This window comes from Pavona decussata, unplaced genomic scaffold (assembly GCF_977016875.1).
Source record: "Pavona decussata unplaced genomic scaffold, jaPavDecu1.1 SCAFFOLD_92, whole genome shotgun sequence".
Classification (NCBI taxonomy): domain Eukaryota; kingdom Metazoa; phylum Cnidaria; class Anthozoa; order Scleractinia; family Agariciidae; genus Pavona; species Pavona decussata.
The window spans coordinates 2,365,998-2,382,801 of record NW_028145509.1 but is presented as its reverse complement, the minus strand read 5'-3'; the positions used below and the strand labels follow the sequence as shown (position 1 = coordinate 2,382,801).

The following is a 16,804-nucleotide window of genomic DNA, read 5'->3' as shown; positions in this document are numbered from 1 at the left end:
ATTCATGATAAACCTGTCAAACCACGGTTTCTCTATTTTTAGCTTATGATATCATCGTTTTGATGACATCATCCTCTAGGCTATTGTTTACTCATCCTCCCGTACCTCTCGGTTTCTCTATTTTTAGCTTATGATGTCATCATTTTTGATGACGTTAATCCCTAGCCTATTGTGACGTCACCTCCACCACCACCACATGGCGTTGAATCCCCAATTCCTATCTACTAAAGAAGGTCGAAAAATCATTTGAAGAAGCCAAAAAACTTCAGCTGGCGGAGAGCGACAAGGGTTCTTGGTACAACCAGTTAGATTTTCTATAACTTCCTCGGCAGCAGAGAAATTCGAGGACAAGAAATCGGATAGTGGAGAGTCGAACATCAGTTCGGAGTCCGAAATCGAAGATGCCGGCGACAATCCAGCCACTTTTGCCGTTGTTGACCGGCTGAAAATAAGCAGTGAACCTCAGCGCGCAGCCTCGTGTACTGATAGCGGTGAGAAGTGTGTGTCTCGTGTCAACTCCGCTGGGGCTGCCAGTTTCATGTTCTGCGTCTATCTGCCGTTTTCTTCTTTGTTTTGGTTTCGCCGATGACTTTCTCGCGCCCGACTTAACTTTTCCCATAGAGAAATCGCCCCTGCAAATCGCTTTACAATATTACACTAACACTAAATGCTTACAGAACTCCCCAGGGAATGCTTATTTGTGTTTGATTGGCCGGCGGCGTGAGCGCGTTGACAAGTATTTTAATAACTTGCCAAAACTCGGAAAATGTTTCAAAGCCAAAAACACGGCTTTTGTTTTTGCGCGAATTCCCCATCTTCAAATGAATTAATAGGGTATGTAGATTTGCCAGATTTCAACGAAATTTGGCCAAAATGGTCATCAGATATTAATGCATCAAAGTGTGTCAGGCTTTTACGAAATTCAAAATATTTTTCCCGTGACGTGTTAACATCCGACGGGACTACAAAAATTTTCCATCGTCCATCTTTAGGATGGGTTTTCTCACAAACCAATAGGAATAAAGAAAAAGCCTGACACGCTTTGTTAGCCTCTTATCTCCTGATTGATATTGTGCAGTCTGTTTGGTTGTGCACCTTTACGTGAGAGTGGGTAATTCAGTTAAGTACACGTCCCTAGTATTGAGTTTGCAGACCTCTGAGCGCTTTTGTATCCAACAAAATAAAAAAATAAAAAACATTGATATTTTCGCAAACTTCAATTTATCAGCTTCACAGTGATATATAGTTTTCCGTGGTTTTATCGAAAGCAGCGCGCGTACGCTACATTTCCCTGATGGCGCTCGCGAAACATGGCAGTACCCTTAACCGTGTATTTTTTTGGGTCTGAAAAATCTGCGCGTATTTTTTTTGAGTTCGAATTTCGGCCATGCTAATAGTTCTTACACAATTCAAGCCAAAGTTCCCGCAAGATCCGAAAGTATGATTTCCAGTCTTGTATTTTTTTGGGTGCACAATATACGGTCCATGTATTTTTTTGGGGGGTGCAAAATATTAGGCTCCGTCGGAATAGAATAGAAGATAAGAAGTACGCAGGAAAATAAAATTATTCGAATTTACCAGCCGTTAAGTAGTTAACAATTATTCACCAAAGTGGAGGTGGATAGTGGTGGATATTTACCGAGCCGCGAAGTGGCCGTCTTTTTTTTTTTGTTATCGAAATATTTCCTCTTAATGCGCCGGTCAACTCGAAACTTCAACATCCCCCCTTCCCCGGGCAAACCCCGGGCATTTGAACTTTTGAAGATTGGATCGTTCAAATTCCCGCCCCCTTGGGCCAAAATGGTGTTCAAATGCCCTACCTTATCGTCGGATTGTCTGTCAAATGCCCCTCCTAAAGAGCAATCGTGTCGGCTCCTGTCATGAGTTACTACAAAAACCACAACTTTAACATTGAAACTAATGATTAGAAATTGAATTTATTAAGTCGGACAATATCAATCAGCAAGTGTAAGCTGTTCTAACTCCGAAACACGGCAAAGGTTGTTTAACGAGAAATACATAATGACATATTTAAAATGAGTTAGCCGGCTACGTAGACTGTTCGAGTGGCAGGGTAATTAAACCAAAGCGGCGGTTTTTCATTCGACAATGTTTTTTTTTCTTTAACTGTTCACTGCTATTTTATGGCTATTCTAAAAACCTCTGCAGACACAAATGCGGGAGAAAGGCGCAGCTTGACTCATTGGATAAAAAACTAAATCGTGTAAAGAACTAGAAATACATATTAATTAGGTAGCTGGCTACGTAGAATGTTGTTCGAGTGATAGGATATTCTAGCGTTTTTTCATTCGACAGTGTTCATTTCTTTCACTATTCACTGTGGGACAAAGCCGCAGCTTGACTCATTGTATAAAAAATGTACATTGTTTAAAAACAATCTATAAAAATAATTAATATTTAAGCACTCTCACTTTTGAAGACCTTTTTTTGTAAGCTTTTTTTGTAATGCTGTATCTCTTCCTTTAATCTCTTCCATCTCGTCCAAACACGTGTTTATAGCTGTTATCGACTTCGGCGACCCCCCAAAAAGCGATTTGAAACCTGACACTTTCGGTTCAATTTTTCCCACCCCACCCAGGCAAGGTCAAATTCCCCACCCCCGGGAGGGCCTTACCCGTCAAATTCCCCACTCCCGGGCACATAAAATAGTCAAATGCCCGGGGTTTGCCCGGGGGGGGGGGGGGGATGTTGGGATGTTGAAGTTTCGATTTGATCGGTAAGTGACCGTGGCGTAACGGGAAGCCATCTTGTTTCTCTTCGGCTGCTCGGAGGTGAATAGTACTTGGCTAATCACCTCCGAGCTAGCCAATCAGCGCGCGAAAAGCACTATTGTGTAGTATATACTAAAGTTGGATCTTGGCAATGTTTGGCGGTCATTTCTCCAACTGCCGCGGAATCAAAATAAATTAAAAAAATACAAACAGAAAAACGACTTTTTCACGGCCAGAAATCGTATTGTGGAAAAAAAAAAAATGTTATGGTGTTTTCCGTCGATGATAGTGAATTGAAGCAAACATTTCCTTTGCTGTTTTGGTCGCAGTCTAAAAATACTTTGGATGAGCGTTGTATTTCGTTACATTCACTCCAACGGACGTCACGGTGTAACGAAATACAACTCTAAATATCCAATTTATCGAAAAGGTTTATTATTCGCCCGAAATGGCTACCATAAGAGGACAGAAATTCGCGGGTCGATAATTTTGAGCTAAAACGAACTGAAACAAAAGAAAATCGTTTTTGGTAACCTTTACTTTTTCTGCCGGAAATCATCGGTCGTTTCTTAGGCGCTTGGCCTCTTAAGCCCCAGCTGGAGTACCTTGGATGAGATTTTCGGGCTTTAATATTTTATTATACTTATCTATTATTTCAGTTCTTCTCTACACGCAGGAGTGTAAATTGGGAAATTGTCGTGATCGTGACTTGCTAAAATGTTGGGATTACACACGTGATGGACCAGCACCCCATCCGGAACCGCCCGCAATTGCTTTGTAGTAGCAGCTGTGACGCAAGAAGGAGGTACATTCGCAACGGACACTCAGATATGGGATAGTCTTTGCAAGTGGGATTTCCGCTTACGTTCAGCCCTCAATCTTCCAACTTCCACCCTATTTCTAATTCTTTACTTTCGGCCTTAGCGTGGACGGTGAGGTCAGCAAGGTTATCGTTCGGACTGATAGTACTGCCAGGCGTAGCAAGAGCCGTGGATAAGGTTTGAACCGCGTAATGGCGTCAGCTTGCACTCTTTCGGCAGGGAATTCAAAGATATCGTGGAATATTACTCTTGGTCGTCGTTTAAGGCCGAGTAATCGCGAGAAGGACGATCGAGTAAATTATATTAAGACAACTACACTAACACTAAGATAAGAACCGCTGAACTGAACGCTGACAATGATAAAACTTTTATTACCTTTCCCTTTGTAATTGTAATTGTAAATGTAATTTAATAGTAAATGCCATTTATTCGTCTGAGCTTACACTCTACAGAGTTACATAACTGTCATGTCAAAGGGGCAGGCCTAGGGATGCTCAGGCATGCATGGCTCAATTTGACCCAAATGGATAACATTCTAAACCAGTGATGGATCCAGACCTTGAGGTATAGGTAGGGGTCTAGCTCATCCAGACCTTGAGATAAGGAAAGAGGGGAGGGGGGGGGGGGGGGAGGGGTAGAGACTCTGAAAAAGGACATTTGAACATGCACCTACTGTGTACTAGGAAAATTAACTATTTTTATCACCTCAAAAATAAGACCATTGTTCCTAGACACATCATTTTACATAAACCGCACTCAAACCAGTCTGTAACATATTTTATTCTTTTAACCAAGAGTTTAAACTAAATGTACTGAACAACAACCAATGTAGATAAGCACTTTTTAACTCATCACTGCTATGGTGTGAATTTTTCACAATCAGTTGTAAAGATGTGTAATGTGAGTCATTACTTTGGGAATTGTTGATTTATTTGCCCCTCGCTTATGGGAAAATTTAAAGCAATACCCCAAGTAAGGACGAATTGAGCTTACATTAATAAAAAGTCATATTTTTTTTACTCAGATTGACCTGACATTAAACAACCTTCCTGTGATAGCCCTGATATTTAACTGCCTACAATTCGAAAATTGAGTTTTTTTTTAAGTTGTCAAGACAGCACAAAATAATGCAAAATACATGCATGAATTTCGCAAAATATTAATTACTTTGGAAAAATTGACGATCAGTTAGTTATTTGATAAAGTTATTTAGTAGCTATGGAACTAGTTGCTACTTGTATTTGTATTTTCACCACCCTGCAGGGTAATCAAATTTATAATGGTAATTGAACTGAGTGGAGTGCAATTTGTATAGGTAATCACATGATTCCGAGTGCAATTTGGAATAAATGAGCACGAGTAAAATTTTCAAAGGCTAACAAAATTGCACGAGCCCGCAGGGCGAGTGCAATTTGCGGCCTTTTAAAATTTTACAAGTGCTCATTTATTCCAAATTGCACGAGAAAAATCATGTGATTACTTGTTAATAATATACATACAAAAATTTCAAATGAGCTTTTGTTTATTTCTTGTCTGTCAGCTAATGCTCCGCCTACATGTATTTGATTGGTTTCAAAAATGACAACCTTGATTGACATACATGTTTATACGTACGGAAAACATGCTAAAAATACCATCTCTCTAAAAAGAACAAGTTTTCAAATCACAAAGCAAACTTTTAAGTCAATGTTAAAAGAAGTCTGAAGTCAATCACCGTTCTCGGCATGTTTTCGCACTGACTGGATTTCAGGAGCCGGGGCTTTGCAGACAGTCCAGACTGGGGTGTTTTAGTCTGGTTCTCAATGAATTCAACGTTTCTTTTCGTCAAAACCGACATGGAAATCTTCAACACGATGCTCTAGGCTAAAATATCGAGTGAGCCAACAAACCTTTTGTACCAGGACTTGTGCTTTAAAGCCTTTTGCTTTTCCACAGCTCGTTTATTTAATTCAGTGTTTGTCAGACTTACATACATACATACATACATACATACATACATACATACATACATACATACATACATACATACATACATACATACATACATACATACATACATACATACATACATACATACTTTTATGTCCTTCCCTCGGTTATATTACTAAAAACTGGGGTACTGCATCGGCTGAGCTCTGTTTACTGGGCAATAAAGACACAAATGCCATATGGGTCAAAATGGCTATGGGAAAAGCCCATAGCCGCTTTAATTGTAATAAACAGAATCACAAAACTAGTGAAAAAGATAAGTTTATCAAAAATACTTTCACCACATTGGCTACATAAAAATATTCAGCCCAGTAAAGGTGAGGGCACAAAAAGGCCAAATAAAGGAAACGAGGACAAGGCGAGGGGAGGAGGTGGGAAAAACTTTCGACGTCCTTTCACACTGAAGTAGCGAGGCAGGATGACACATAGCTCCGGGTCCCCACGCGATTTACAATGCGCTCTATAGGGGGTACAGAGGAATGCCCCCAACCACTCACCCTGTCTTGAATCGATAATTACTCATTCTTGTCTAAAATTCATATTAAGAGCGGCTGCCTGTAAGAATCGAGAACTGCATTTCAGCGACCACTTGGTCGAATTTCTGATATTTTGTCTGAAGATACCCTTGGATTAACTATTTTCGAAAATCATATTTTAAAGTTCCAAGGTATTTTATTTTTTGAGAAAATTGCAAGAGTTTGAAATGCGGCCTAGGTGCGGTCACGGGCCGATGAAAACCGCGAAAATTTAGGTCAAAGGACGAAGCCCCGTTCAGGATGTAAAATAACCCAATGAACTTGAACATTTACACAAACCTAGATCAACCATCGCACAAGAGAATCAATACAACAAACATGCCAAATTCGCTGGCTGCTTTCTAAAGCATGCAGATTTCTGTACGCTACTCAAAATGACCTTGAAACTAATGCTTATTTTCATTGAAATAAAAGTGTTTCTGGTATGTCATTTTCTCTAAATTAAATCTCATATATCGAAAGACGAAGAAAAGAACTATATTTGTACCAAGTTTCAAGCTCTGATTCAAACTTTTTCCCACTCAAGGAAGATCGAATATGCGTGCGATACTTGCGGCTCGCAATTTATGAGATCAGAACCGATTCACAAACACTTGACATCTGGAGCCCGTGAATGTTTCCAAACATCACATATTGGGCCCTAAAACTAATCAGACGGACTGAAGACAGCCATTCAATGTTTTTCGATCCGAGATTTCTTTCCTACTCTGCTCTAAAATAATATAGTTATTCCGGTCAGTTAGCCTACGAAACATGTACAACAAATTTGCATACCATTTCGATGTCGCCGGAAAAAGTAGTGCAAATCATACTTTACAGCTCCTTTATCTTCTTAAATGAAGTAGTCGATCAGTAAACTGGAGAAAAGCGTGTGACTTTGTTCCTGTCGTGTTGTTTTGAGTGTTCGTGTTACGCAGCGACGGTTCAATTCAATAAGCCAGTGTGACACTGATCAACTGTAACGCGATATTCCCTTCGGTGATGTGGGTAAAGCGCACGTGATCCTGGCCAGGCATTTCGGTATGGAATCCTGCGCGTACAAGGTAGGGCGCTTTTAGGAACTGTAAATAGTGAAAAGTACTGCTTGTGGGCCAAGCTACGACTACCCTGGTGATGAAAACCTTGTCAAGCTAAAAGACTGTACAACAGATGCGAGAGCCCATCTTGCCAGCTTTGATTTTTTTTTTCGCGAAAAAAATTCAAGTATTAGTGTCATTTCGTTTTTTAACTTCAATTATACATACCCTGGAACGTCGATTTTTTCGCGAAAAAAAAAAAAAAAAGAGAGAGAGAGAGAAACATCCATAACCACCATCCTTACCATTAAAAGTATGAAATCTGTATATTTGAGAGCATAGTGGTGAGTTCCCCACCGACCACCAACCCGACCTCCCCCCTTCCCCCTAGCTACAAGCGTCAATAATATTGTGGTTATTGTTTACTTTCCTAGACCGTTTTCTCGCTGTTCCTGTCAGTTTCTTTCAACTCTGTGAAAAAAAATAATAGCATGAAATATGAAATTGGAAAATGAATAGGCGAAATACGGCCCTCACCCGCACGTGCTAGTAATAAGGTAGTAACGGTCCTCACCCGCTTGCGCTATCAATAAGTTAGTTTTCGTGGACAGACCAAGGCTGGTAAGATTCCTATCTTCTCGAAAATTGAAAGGAACCGGCAGGAACAACGATAAAACCGGTTTGGGAAAGTAAACAATAACCACAATTGACGCTTATCGCCAGAGGGGATGGGGGTGGGGGAGGTCGCGTTGGTCGGTGGGGAATTTACTACTCTGATACCCCCAAAGTTGATACCCTCAGACTACTCTGATACCCTCAAATTTTATATTATAAATTTTGGGGATGGTGGTTATGGAAAAATCCACGTTCCGGGATCTGCATTACTGTAAGTAAACAAAAAAAAAAAAAACCTGACACTAATACTTGAACGTCGATTTTTCTCGGGGAAAAAACAAAGGCTGGAAAGGTGGGCTCTCAGATCTCTTGAACAGTCCTTAAGCTCGTCAAGGTCATCATCACCAGGGTAGTCGTAGCTTGGCCCACAAGCTCTACTTTTCTAAAAGCGCACTGAACGCACAAGTGCCTGGCCAGGATCACGTGCGCGTTACCCACATCACCGAAGGGAATATCGAGTTACAGTTGATCAGTGTCACACTGGCTTATTTGAGCCGTCGCTGCGAAACACGAACACTCAAAACAACACGACAAGAACAAAATAACACGCTCTCTCCATTTTACTGATCGACTACTTCATTTAAGAAGATAAAGGAGCTGTAAAGTATGATTGGCACTACTTTTTCCTGCGACATCGAAATGGTATGCAAATTTGTTGCACATGTTTCGTAGGCTAATTGACCGGAATAACTATATTATTTTAGAGCAGAGTAGGAAAGAAATCTCGGATCGAAAAACATTGAATGGCTGTCTTCAGTCCGTCTGATTAGTTTTAGGGCCCAATATGTGATGTTTGGAAACATTCACGGGCTCCAGATGTCAAGTGTTTGTGAATCGATTCTGATCTCATAATTCGTGACGTGAATTGCGAGCCGCAAGTATCGCACGCATATTCGATCTTCCTTGAGTGGGAAAAAGTTTGAATCAGAGCTTGAAACTTGGTACAAATATAGTTCTTTTCTTCGTCTTTCGATATATGAGATTTAATTTAGAGAAAATGACATACCAGAAACACTTTTATTTCAATGAAAATAAGCATTAGTTTCAAGGTCATTTTGAGTAGCGTACAGAAATCTGCATGCTTTAGAAAGCAGCCAGCGAGTTTGGAATGTTTATTGTATTAATTCTCTTGCGACATGGTTGGTCTAGGTTTGAGTAAAGTTTCATGTTCATTGGGTGATTTTACACTGTGAACGGGGCTTCGTCCTTTGACCTAAATTTTCGCGGTTTTCATCGGCCCGTGACCGCACCTAGGCCGCATTTCAAACTCTTGCAATTTCCTCAAAAAATAAAATACCTTGGAACTTTAAAATATGATTTTCGAAAATAGTTAATCCAAGGGTATCTTCAGACAAAATATCAGAAATTCGACCAAGTGGTCGCTGAAATGCAGTTCTCGATTCTTACAGGCAGCCGCTCTTAATTAAATGAATAACACAACTTCTCGGGTAGGGACATAAAAACTCTATTTGTAAACAAATATTTCATTTATGTCCTTCCCTCGGTTATATTACTAAAAACTGGGGTACTGCATCGGCTGAGCTCTGTTTACTGGGCAATAAAGACACAAATGCCATTTGGGTCAAAATGGCTATGGGAAAAGCCCATAGCCGCTTTAATTGTAATAAACAGAATCACAAAACTAGTGTAAAAAATAAGTTTATCAAAAATACTTTCACCACATTGGCTACATAAAAATATTCAGCCCAGTAAAGGTGAGGGCACAAAAAGGCCAAAAGCATCATTGTAAAAGCAATGATGCAGCCCCACCCCAGGCAATGCAGTACCCACTGAAAACAAGAACAGTACCAAATTTGGTGACTAAGGAATAAAGATACTTATTGTATACTGCCCCTGCAAGACATACACAAGTAACTGCTAAAATAAATGAGGGATTGAAACTGCTGCCCGTGAAGATAACTTGAAACCTCTATAGAAATATTGCTGGTCAAGAAAAGTTCTATACATTAATGTTTAACATGGAAAATTAATAACCTGAGAGTACTAATGCATGCTGCCCCTGCAAGACATACACAAGTAAGCCATAAAGGAAATGAGGGATTACAAACTGCTGCCCCTGCAAGACAATTCAAAAACCCTCCATAAAGAAATACTGCTGGTCAACTCAATAACATGATTTAGTGCCAATGTATGCTGCCCACGAAAGACATATACAAGTTACCTCTAACTTAAAAAGGGGGTGAAACTGCTGCCCCTGCGAGACGATTTGATACCTTCTTTTAAGCAACATTGCTGGTCAAGGAAAATATTATACAATGTTGAATGGAATACATTAGCAACGTAAGGGTACTAATGTATGCTGCCCCTGCAAGACATACACTAATACCCCCATAGAACAGATAAGGATAGTAACTGTTAGAAACTCCTGATTCCAAGCCCCTGTTGCTCCTATTGAATCAAATTAAGGCACAAAGAATATACAGCCTATATGTAGCTAGTTGGGAAAGTTGGCAATACGAATGTACTTAAGAAATGCTGTTGACTTCCACTGACCAATCCACTGATTTGTGCCTCAGTGAAGCCCTGTTCGGCTACATGAGAAGCGGCACCAATTCTAAAACTGTGGCCCTTATACCAAGAACGGTCTAAATTACAATGAACAAGGGTTCTAGAAAGGAAATAAACAAAAATTTCCCTGGAAACTGCTTGACTCCTAGTAGAAACAAATAGTGGCCCAGGCTGATGACCTCTTATGCTCAAGTACTCCAACATTAAATTAACCGGACAAAAATTCGCTAAACAAGAAATTGTCAAAGAAAAGGTGGGACGATTGTAGCTGTGTTTGTAATTACGAAAAGACAATTTGAGTGCCACAGCATGTTTGTTTGAATCAACAAGCTGAGTTAGCTGATCAAGCTGCAGAGGCACGTCCGGCTTATTACTCGACACAACAGTCATTTCACCAACCCTAAGAAAGGCATAAAAAGCTATAGAGCACATGGCCAAAAAACAGCTGCATTTTCTCTAGAGATGGTCACCACAGCAGCAGCCTGGATTAATCTGTGCAAAATAGGCAAGGTCAGCGGTAGCCGGCTGTCTAGTCGGAAAACCACCTTCCCATAACCTTTCAACATCCGGACTATAAAGTAAAAAGGCCCGACCTGGAACAATAACGGAACAAGCAAAGTTGAGAAATCCGGTGAGGGACTGGGCTTCTCGCATAAGAAAATCTGATATAATGCCTATACACTTGTCAACTTTGTCCAGTGGTAAGCGAGCTTCCATAAGACAAGAATCGAGCTCAAGGCCTGTGAAGAAAAGTATCTGTGATACAAAAAGATGTTTAACTGAGATTGACACAATAATTCAGTAGAAGCGACAATGAGAAAATCATCCAGCAAATGTAAAATGTAAGGAATAGAAAGCTTATGATGGGCAACCCATTCAACTGCGGTACTAAATGTTTAAAAGATTTTGCAAGAACTGGAGCAACCCATAGGCATACATTTATTGTAGAAAAAAGAACCCTTCCAAAAATGCCCAACAGGGGGTAATCGTCTGGATGAACTGGAATTATTCTGAATGCATTCTTAATGTCAGTTTTAGCAAGAAAACAATTTTGACCAACTGATCTTATAAAACTAATGGCATCCTGAATGGTAGCATACTGAACAGAAGAATCCTCAGAAGATATACCGTCATTAACCGATGTCCCATTTGGGAAAGACAAATGATGAATTAACCTATATTAGCCAGGGGTCTTCTTGGGAACAACGCCAAGGGGTGATACATGAAATGGTTCAAAGGGGGGGGGGGGGGGGTGGATCAGAAAATGGGCCAGCCAGTCTATGAGCTGAGAGTTCTTTGTCCAATTTAAAATCTACAGCTTCTGGGTTCTCCAATGCAGATGATAAATTCTTGGAATGGACTGGGCTGGAACAGGAACGGTGTTTTAAGCATCAACCTGAGCTACCAGTGGATGCGATGGACCAGGAGCAGAAGGTGGCTGTGAAGTTGAACGTGAAATTGGAGGCAGTAGAGGAGCAAGGTTGCTGGTGACCTCTTGCATAACAAGGGCCAAGATCTGGTTGAGGATGACACTAGAAAGTTCAGGCAAAACGTCCTGACCAGGGCCATTGTATCCAACAAGAAGCTCTGGTTGACTGAGAGCAGGGCTACTTCCATCTGACTGATCTCTGGTGGCACCTGCTTCTGAGTGCTGAACAACCGCAGTGGCAACGTGTTGGGTTGATTGACACTTGGACAGCTTAAAGGTGGCCAAAGGTGCTGCCTTTTGCCTTGTTTGGTTAGGAGGCATCTGAAAGGAAAGTGAAAAAGAAAGCCGGGAGCCCTCGAAGTACAATGAAGTTGTGCCTGGTGCATACCACAGTACGCGAGGATGAAAACCCTCAAATAGAATGGGATTGAAGCCCGAGGAAAAAACAAATGAGGATCAAAGCCCTCACCAAAATAAAAACGTTCATCGAAGCCCAAGTAAAATAAAAAGTGAGGTTTGAAGCCCTCAAGGTAATATCAACTTGAATGGAAGCCCAAGATAAAACAAAAAATGAGGATGAAACCCCTTAAATAAAGATCAACTTGGATCGAAGCCCAAGAATTAATAAAAATTGAGGATCGAAGTCCTCAAACACACAAATGAGGGTCAATGCCCTCACCATAATATAAACTTGCATCAAAGCCCAAGTAAAATAAAAAGTGAGGATCGAAGCCCTCAAAGTAATATCAACTTGAATAGAAGCCCAAGATAAAACAAAAATGAGGATAAAACCCCTTAAATAAAGATCAACTTGGATCGAAGCCCAAGAATGAATAAAAATTGAGGATCGAAGCCCTCAAACACACAAATGAGGATCGAAGCCCTCACCATAATATTAACTTGGATCGAAGCCCAAGTAAAAATAAAAAGTGAGGATCAAAACCCTTAAAATAAGATGAACTTGGATCGAAGCCCAAGAATAAATATAAAGTGAGGATCAAAGCCCTCAAAATAAGATCAACTTGGATCGAAGCCCAAGTAAAAACAAAAAGTGAGGATCAAAGCCCTCAAAATAAGATCAACTTGGATCGAAGCCCAAGAATGAATAAAAATTGAGGATCGAAGTCCTCAAACACACAAATGAGGATCAACACCCTCACCATAATATAAACTTGCATCAAAGCCCAAGTAAAATAAAAAGTGAGGATCGAAGCCCTCAAAGTAATATCAACTTGAATAGAAGCCCAAGATAAAACAAAAATGAGGATAAAACCCCTTAAATAAAGATCAACTTGGATTGAAGCCCAAGAATTAATAAAAATTGAGGATCGAAGTCCTCACACACACAAATGAGGATCGAAGCCCTCACCATAATATTAACTTGGATCGAAGCCCAAGTAAAAATAAAAAGTGAGGATCAAAGCCCTCAAAATAAAATCAACTTGGATCGAAGCCCAAGAATAAAAAGTGAGGATCGAAGCCCTCAAAATAAGATCAACTTGGATTGAAGCCCAAGTAAACATAAAAAGTGAGGATCAAAGCCCTCAAAATAAGATCAACTTGGATCGAAGCCCAAGAATTAATAAAAAGTGAGGATCGAAGCCCTCAAAATCAGATCAACTCGGATCGAAGCCCAAGTAAAAATAAAAAGTGAGGATCAAAGCCCTCAAAATAAGATCAACTTGGATCGAAGCCCAAGTAAAATAAAAAGTGAGGATCAAAGCCCTCAAAATAAGATCAACTTGGATCGAAGCCCAAGAATAAATAAAAAGTGAGGATCGAAGCCCTCAAAATAAGATCAACTTGGATCGAAGCCCAAGTAAAAATAAAAAGTGAGGATCAAAGCCCTCAAAATAAGATCAACTTGGATCGAAGCCCAAGTAAACATAAAAAGTGAGGATCAAAGCCCTCAAAATAAGATCAACTTGGATCGAAGCCCAAGAATTAATAAAAAGTGAGGATCGAAGCCCTCAAAATAAGATCAACTCGGATCGAAGCCCAAGTAAAAATAAAAAGTGAGGATCAAAGCCCTCAAAATAAGATCAACTTGGATCGAAGCCCAAGTAAAATAAAAAGTGAGGATCAAAGCCCTCAAAATAAGATCAACTTGGATCGAAGCCCAAGAATAAATAAAAAGTGAGGATCGAAGCCCTCAAAATAAGATCAACTTGGATCGAAGCTCAAGTAAAAATAAAAAGTGAGGATCAAAGCCCTCAAAATAAGATCAACTTGGATCGAAGCCCAAGTAAAAATAAAAAGTGAGGATCAAAGCCCTCAAAATAAGATCAACTTGGATCGAAGCCCAAGTAAAAATAAAAAGTGAGGATCAAAACCCTCAAAACAAGATCAACTTGGATCGAAGCCCAGGAATAAATAAAAAGTGAGGATCGAAGCCCTCAAAACAAGATCAACTTGGATCGAAGCCCAAGAATAAATATAAAGTGAGGATCGAAGCCCTCAAAACAAGATCAACTTGGATCGAAGCCCAAGAAGAAATAAAAATTGAGGATCGAAGTCCTCAAACACACAAATGAGGATCAAAGCTCTCACCATAATATAAACTTGGATCAAAGCCCAAGTAAAACAAAAATTGAGGATGGAAGCCCTCAAAGTAATATCAACTTGGATCGAAACCCAAGAATAAATAAAAATCGAGGATCGAAGTCCTCAAATACACAAATGAGGATCAAAGCCCTCACCATAATATAAACTTGGATCGAAGCCCAAGTAAAAATAAAAAATGAGGATCGAGGCCCTCAAAATAAGATCAACTTGGATCGAAGCCCAAGAATAAATAAAAAGTGAGGATCGAAGTCCTCAAACACACAAACAAAGAGTGAAGCCCTCACCATAATATAAACTTGGATCAAAGCCCAAGAATCAAGTCCTCAAATTAAAATTATCTTACGTCGAAACCCAAGAATTAACAACAACTGGGGATCAGAGTCCTCAAAATAAAATAACCTTGGATCGAAGCCCAAGAACAATAACAATTGAAGGAGCAAAGCCGTTTCCACAACATAAACTAGGATCAAATCCTTCAACATTACATAAACTAGTATTGAGGCCCTAGACAAAATTAAACACTCGTTGAAGCCCAAACACTTAAAAACAAAGAGGGGATCTCAAACAATAAAAGGAGTCAATCTTGGCGCCGCAGAAAGCGTGACCCACATAAAATAACTTAAAACAAAGGGATAAACAGGCATTTAAATAAAAACAGAGAGGGTAATGGCTAATTAAAAGGTCAAACCAAAGACAAAGCCTGTAAAATGGCGGCACGATAACTACGATACAAACGATACTGTCCTAAACGATTAACGTGAACCCCATCGGCTAACAATAACTTTCCAGCCTTATTATAAAAACCCTTGTGAAACCAACAAAAAACGTAAGGAAGGGGCGCTACAAGTGAACGAACTAATTCATTGCAGGCGGCCACCTTGTCGTTGAAAGCACATGACGAACAACGCGGGATGACATGACAAACAAATTTCGCTTCTACCGAAAAGCGATCGTGTAGTAAACGAACCAAAACTTCGATGGAAGCAGCTATAAGCGAATGCTCCTCAGTAGAAAGATCATTGGTACCGATTTCTAGGATAACTAAATCCGGGAGTAAGCGAGAAACAATAAGAAGATCGCAATACCAAAGCTTAGGGACAGTGCAGCCGCCATGCCCAGACAAGCTAACACGTGCACGGCTTGCAAAATTAAAATCGACGAAAGAGTGACCCCAAACCAAAACCCGGTGCAAGTCGGAAGACATTATAGCGGAGAAAAAACAAGGAAAACAACATATGTTACCTTTCAACGTCCTTTCGCATTAAAGTAGCGAAAAACTTTCGACGTCCTTTCACACCGAAGTAGCGAGGCAGGATGACACATAGCTCCGGGTCCCCACGCGATTTACAATGCGCTCTATAGGGGGTACAGAGGAATGCCCCCAACCACTCACCCTGTCCTGAATCGATAATTACTCATTCTTGTCTAAAATTCATATTAATTAAATGAATAACACAACTTCTCGGGTAGGGACATAAAAACTCTATTTGTAAACAAATATTTCATTTAATTTCAACTTTGTTCACTCAATTTCACATTTCTGCACTATTTCTGCACTACATTTACGATAAATTGAGATGCTCTCCACCAATCAGATTGCAGAAATTTTTGTATGTATATTATTAGGTCTGAAATCATACGCGTGATTTCAAAATCGAACGAGCGCGCAGCGCGAGTTTGCTTTGAAATCACAAGTATGATTTCAGACCAAAATTGCACGACACAAATTGCAGTTACCACTTTATTACACCTATTTTGAAATCACAGAGTATCATTGCCCATATTAATATTCTATTTTTGTTACTTCATTTACATTTTGATGGGCTTAAGAAAGGATGCGATTTAGAGCAAAAAATGGTGCAATTTGGGAATAAGTCGCACTGTTGAAAGCCAATCAGATTCCAAGGATCACCAGTGATTTTAAAATGGGTGTAATAAAAGCGTAAATAACAGTCTACATACTAAACTATTAACAAAGATAAAGTGGAGCCCTCATCTTATGGATACCCGCTTTTTATGTACAGTTTCTCTTGTCCGGAGAGACAGCTTATGTATATATTATAAATATGTTCTTTACATTAGTCAAAAACACCGGTTAATACGGACAAAAGTATTTTCTCGTGACTTGGCTTCAAGACGAAATCTAGCAAATCGAAGTAATGCTGTGCTAATGCTAATTATGACACATAAATAAATAACTTTTTTTAAGGGTCAATGTATTTAGCGCTGAGCACTAATTTGGAACCAACAACAAAGTCAATCCACATATGACGCCGAGTCCGGGAATCGAACCCGGGCCACATTATTGGTGGGAGGTGAGTGCTCTCACCACTGTGCCATCCCTGTTCCGGAAATGACTTCATGGAGTGTCAAGAACTCTTGAAATTGTAAAAACCGCTAACTGTGAACTCCATGACTTAAAAGAAAAGAAAATAGAGATAAGGCTAAAGATTTAAAATAATAAATCCCTAAAACTATCATTAACCTAATATCAATATAAATCCTTATGAAG

The 16,804-nt window shown here is 39.9% G+C and overlaps 2 protein-coding genes across 2 annotated transcripts in view; one reads left to right on the top strand and one right to left on the bottom strand.

Annotated features, from left to right (window-relative positions):
* LOC146473851 (uncharacterized) overlaps positions 1 to 16,731 on the top strand; it is an 82,836-nt gene extending 66,105 nt beyond the window's left edge. The window contains exon 2 of the mRNA XM_085117875.1: positions 16,277 to 16,731. The gene's annotated coding sequence lies outside the window, so the exon portion shown is untranslated. The remainder of the gene's footprint in view (positions 1 to 16,276) is intronic.
* On the bottom strand, positions 10,597 to 15,795 carry LOC146473852 (uncharacterized). Its single transcript, XM_085117922.1, has 3 exons — positions 15,535 to 15,795; positions 11,859 to 12,048; positions 10,597 to 11,038 (listed from the first exon to the last, which is right to left on the bottom strand). Exons 2-3 carry the CDS (start codon positions 12,046 to 12,048, stop codon positions 10,755 to 10,757), a joined length of 474 nt encoding a protein of 157 aa, XP_084974048.1. The 5' UTR covers positions 15,535 to 15,795; the 3' UTR covers positions 10,597 to 10,754.
* Positions 16,732 to 16,804: the final 73 nt, after the last annotated feature.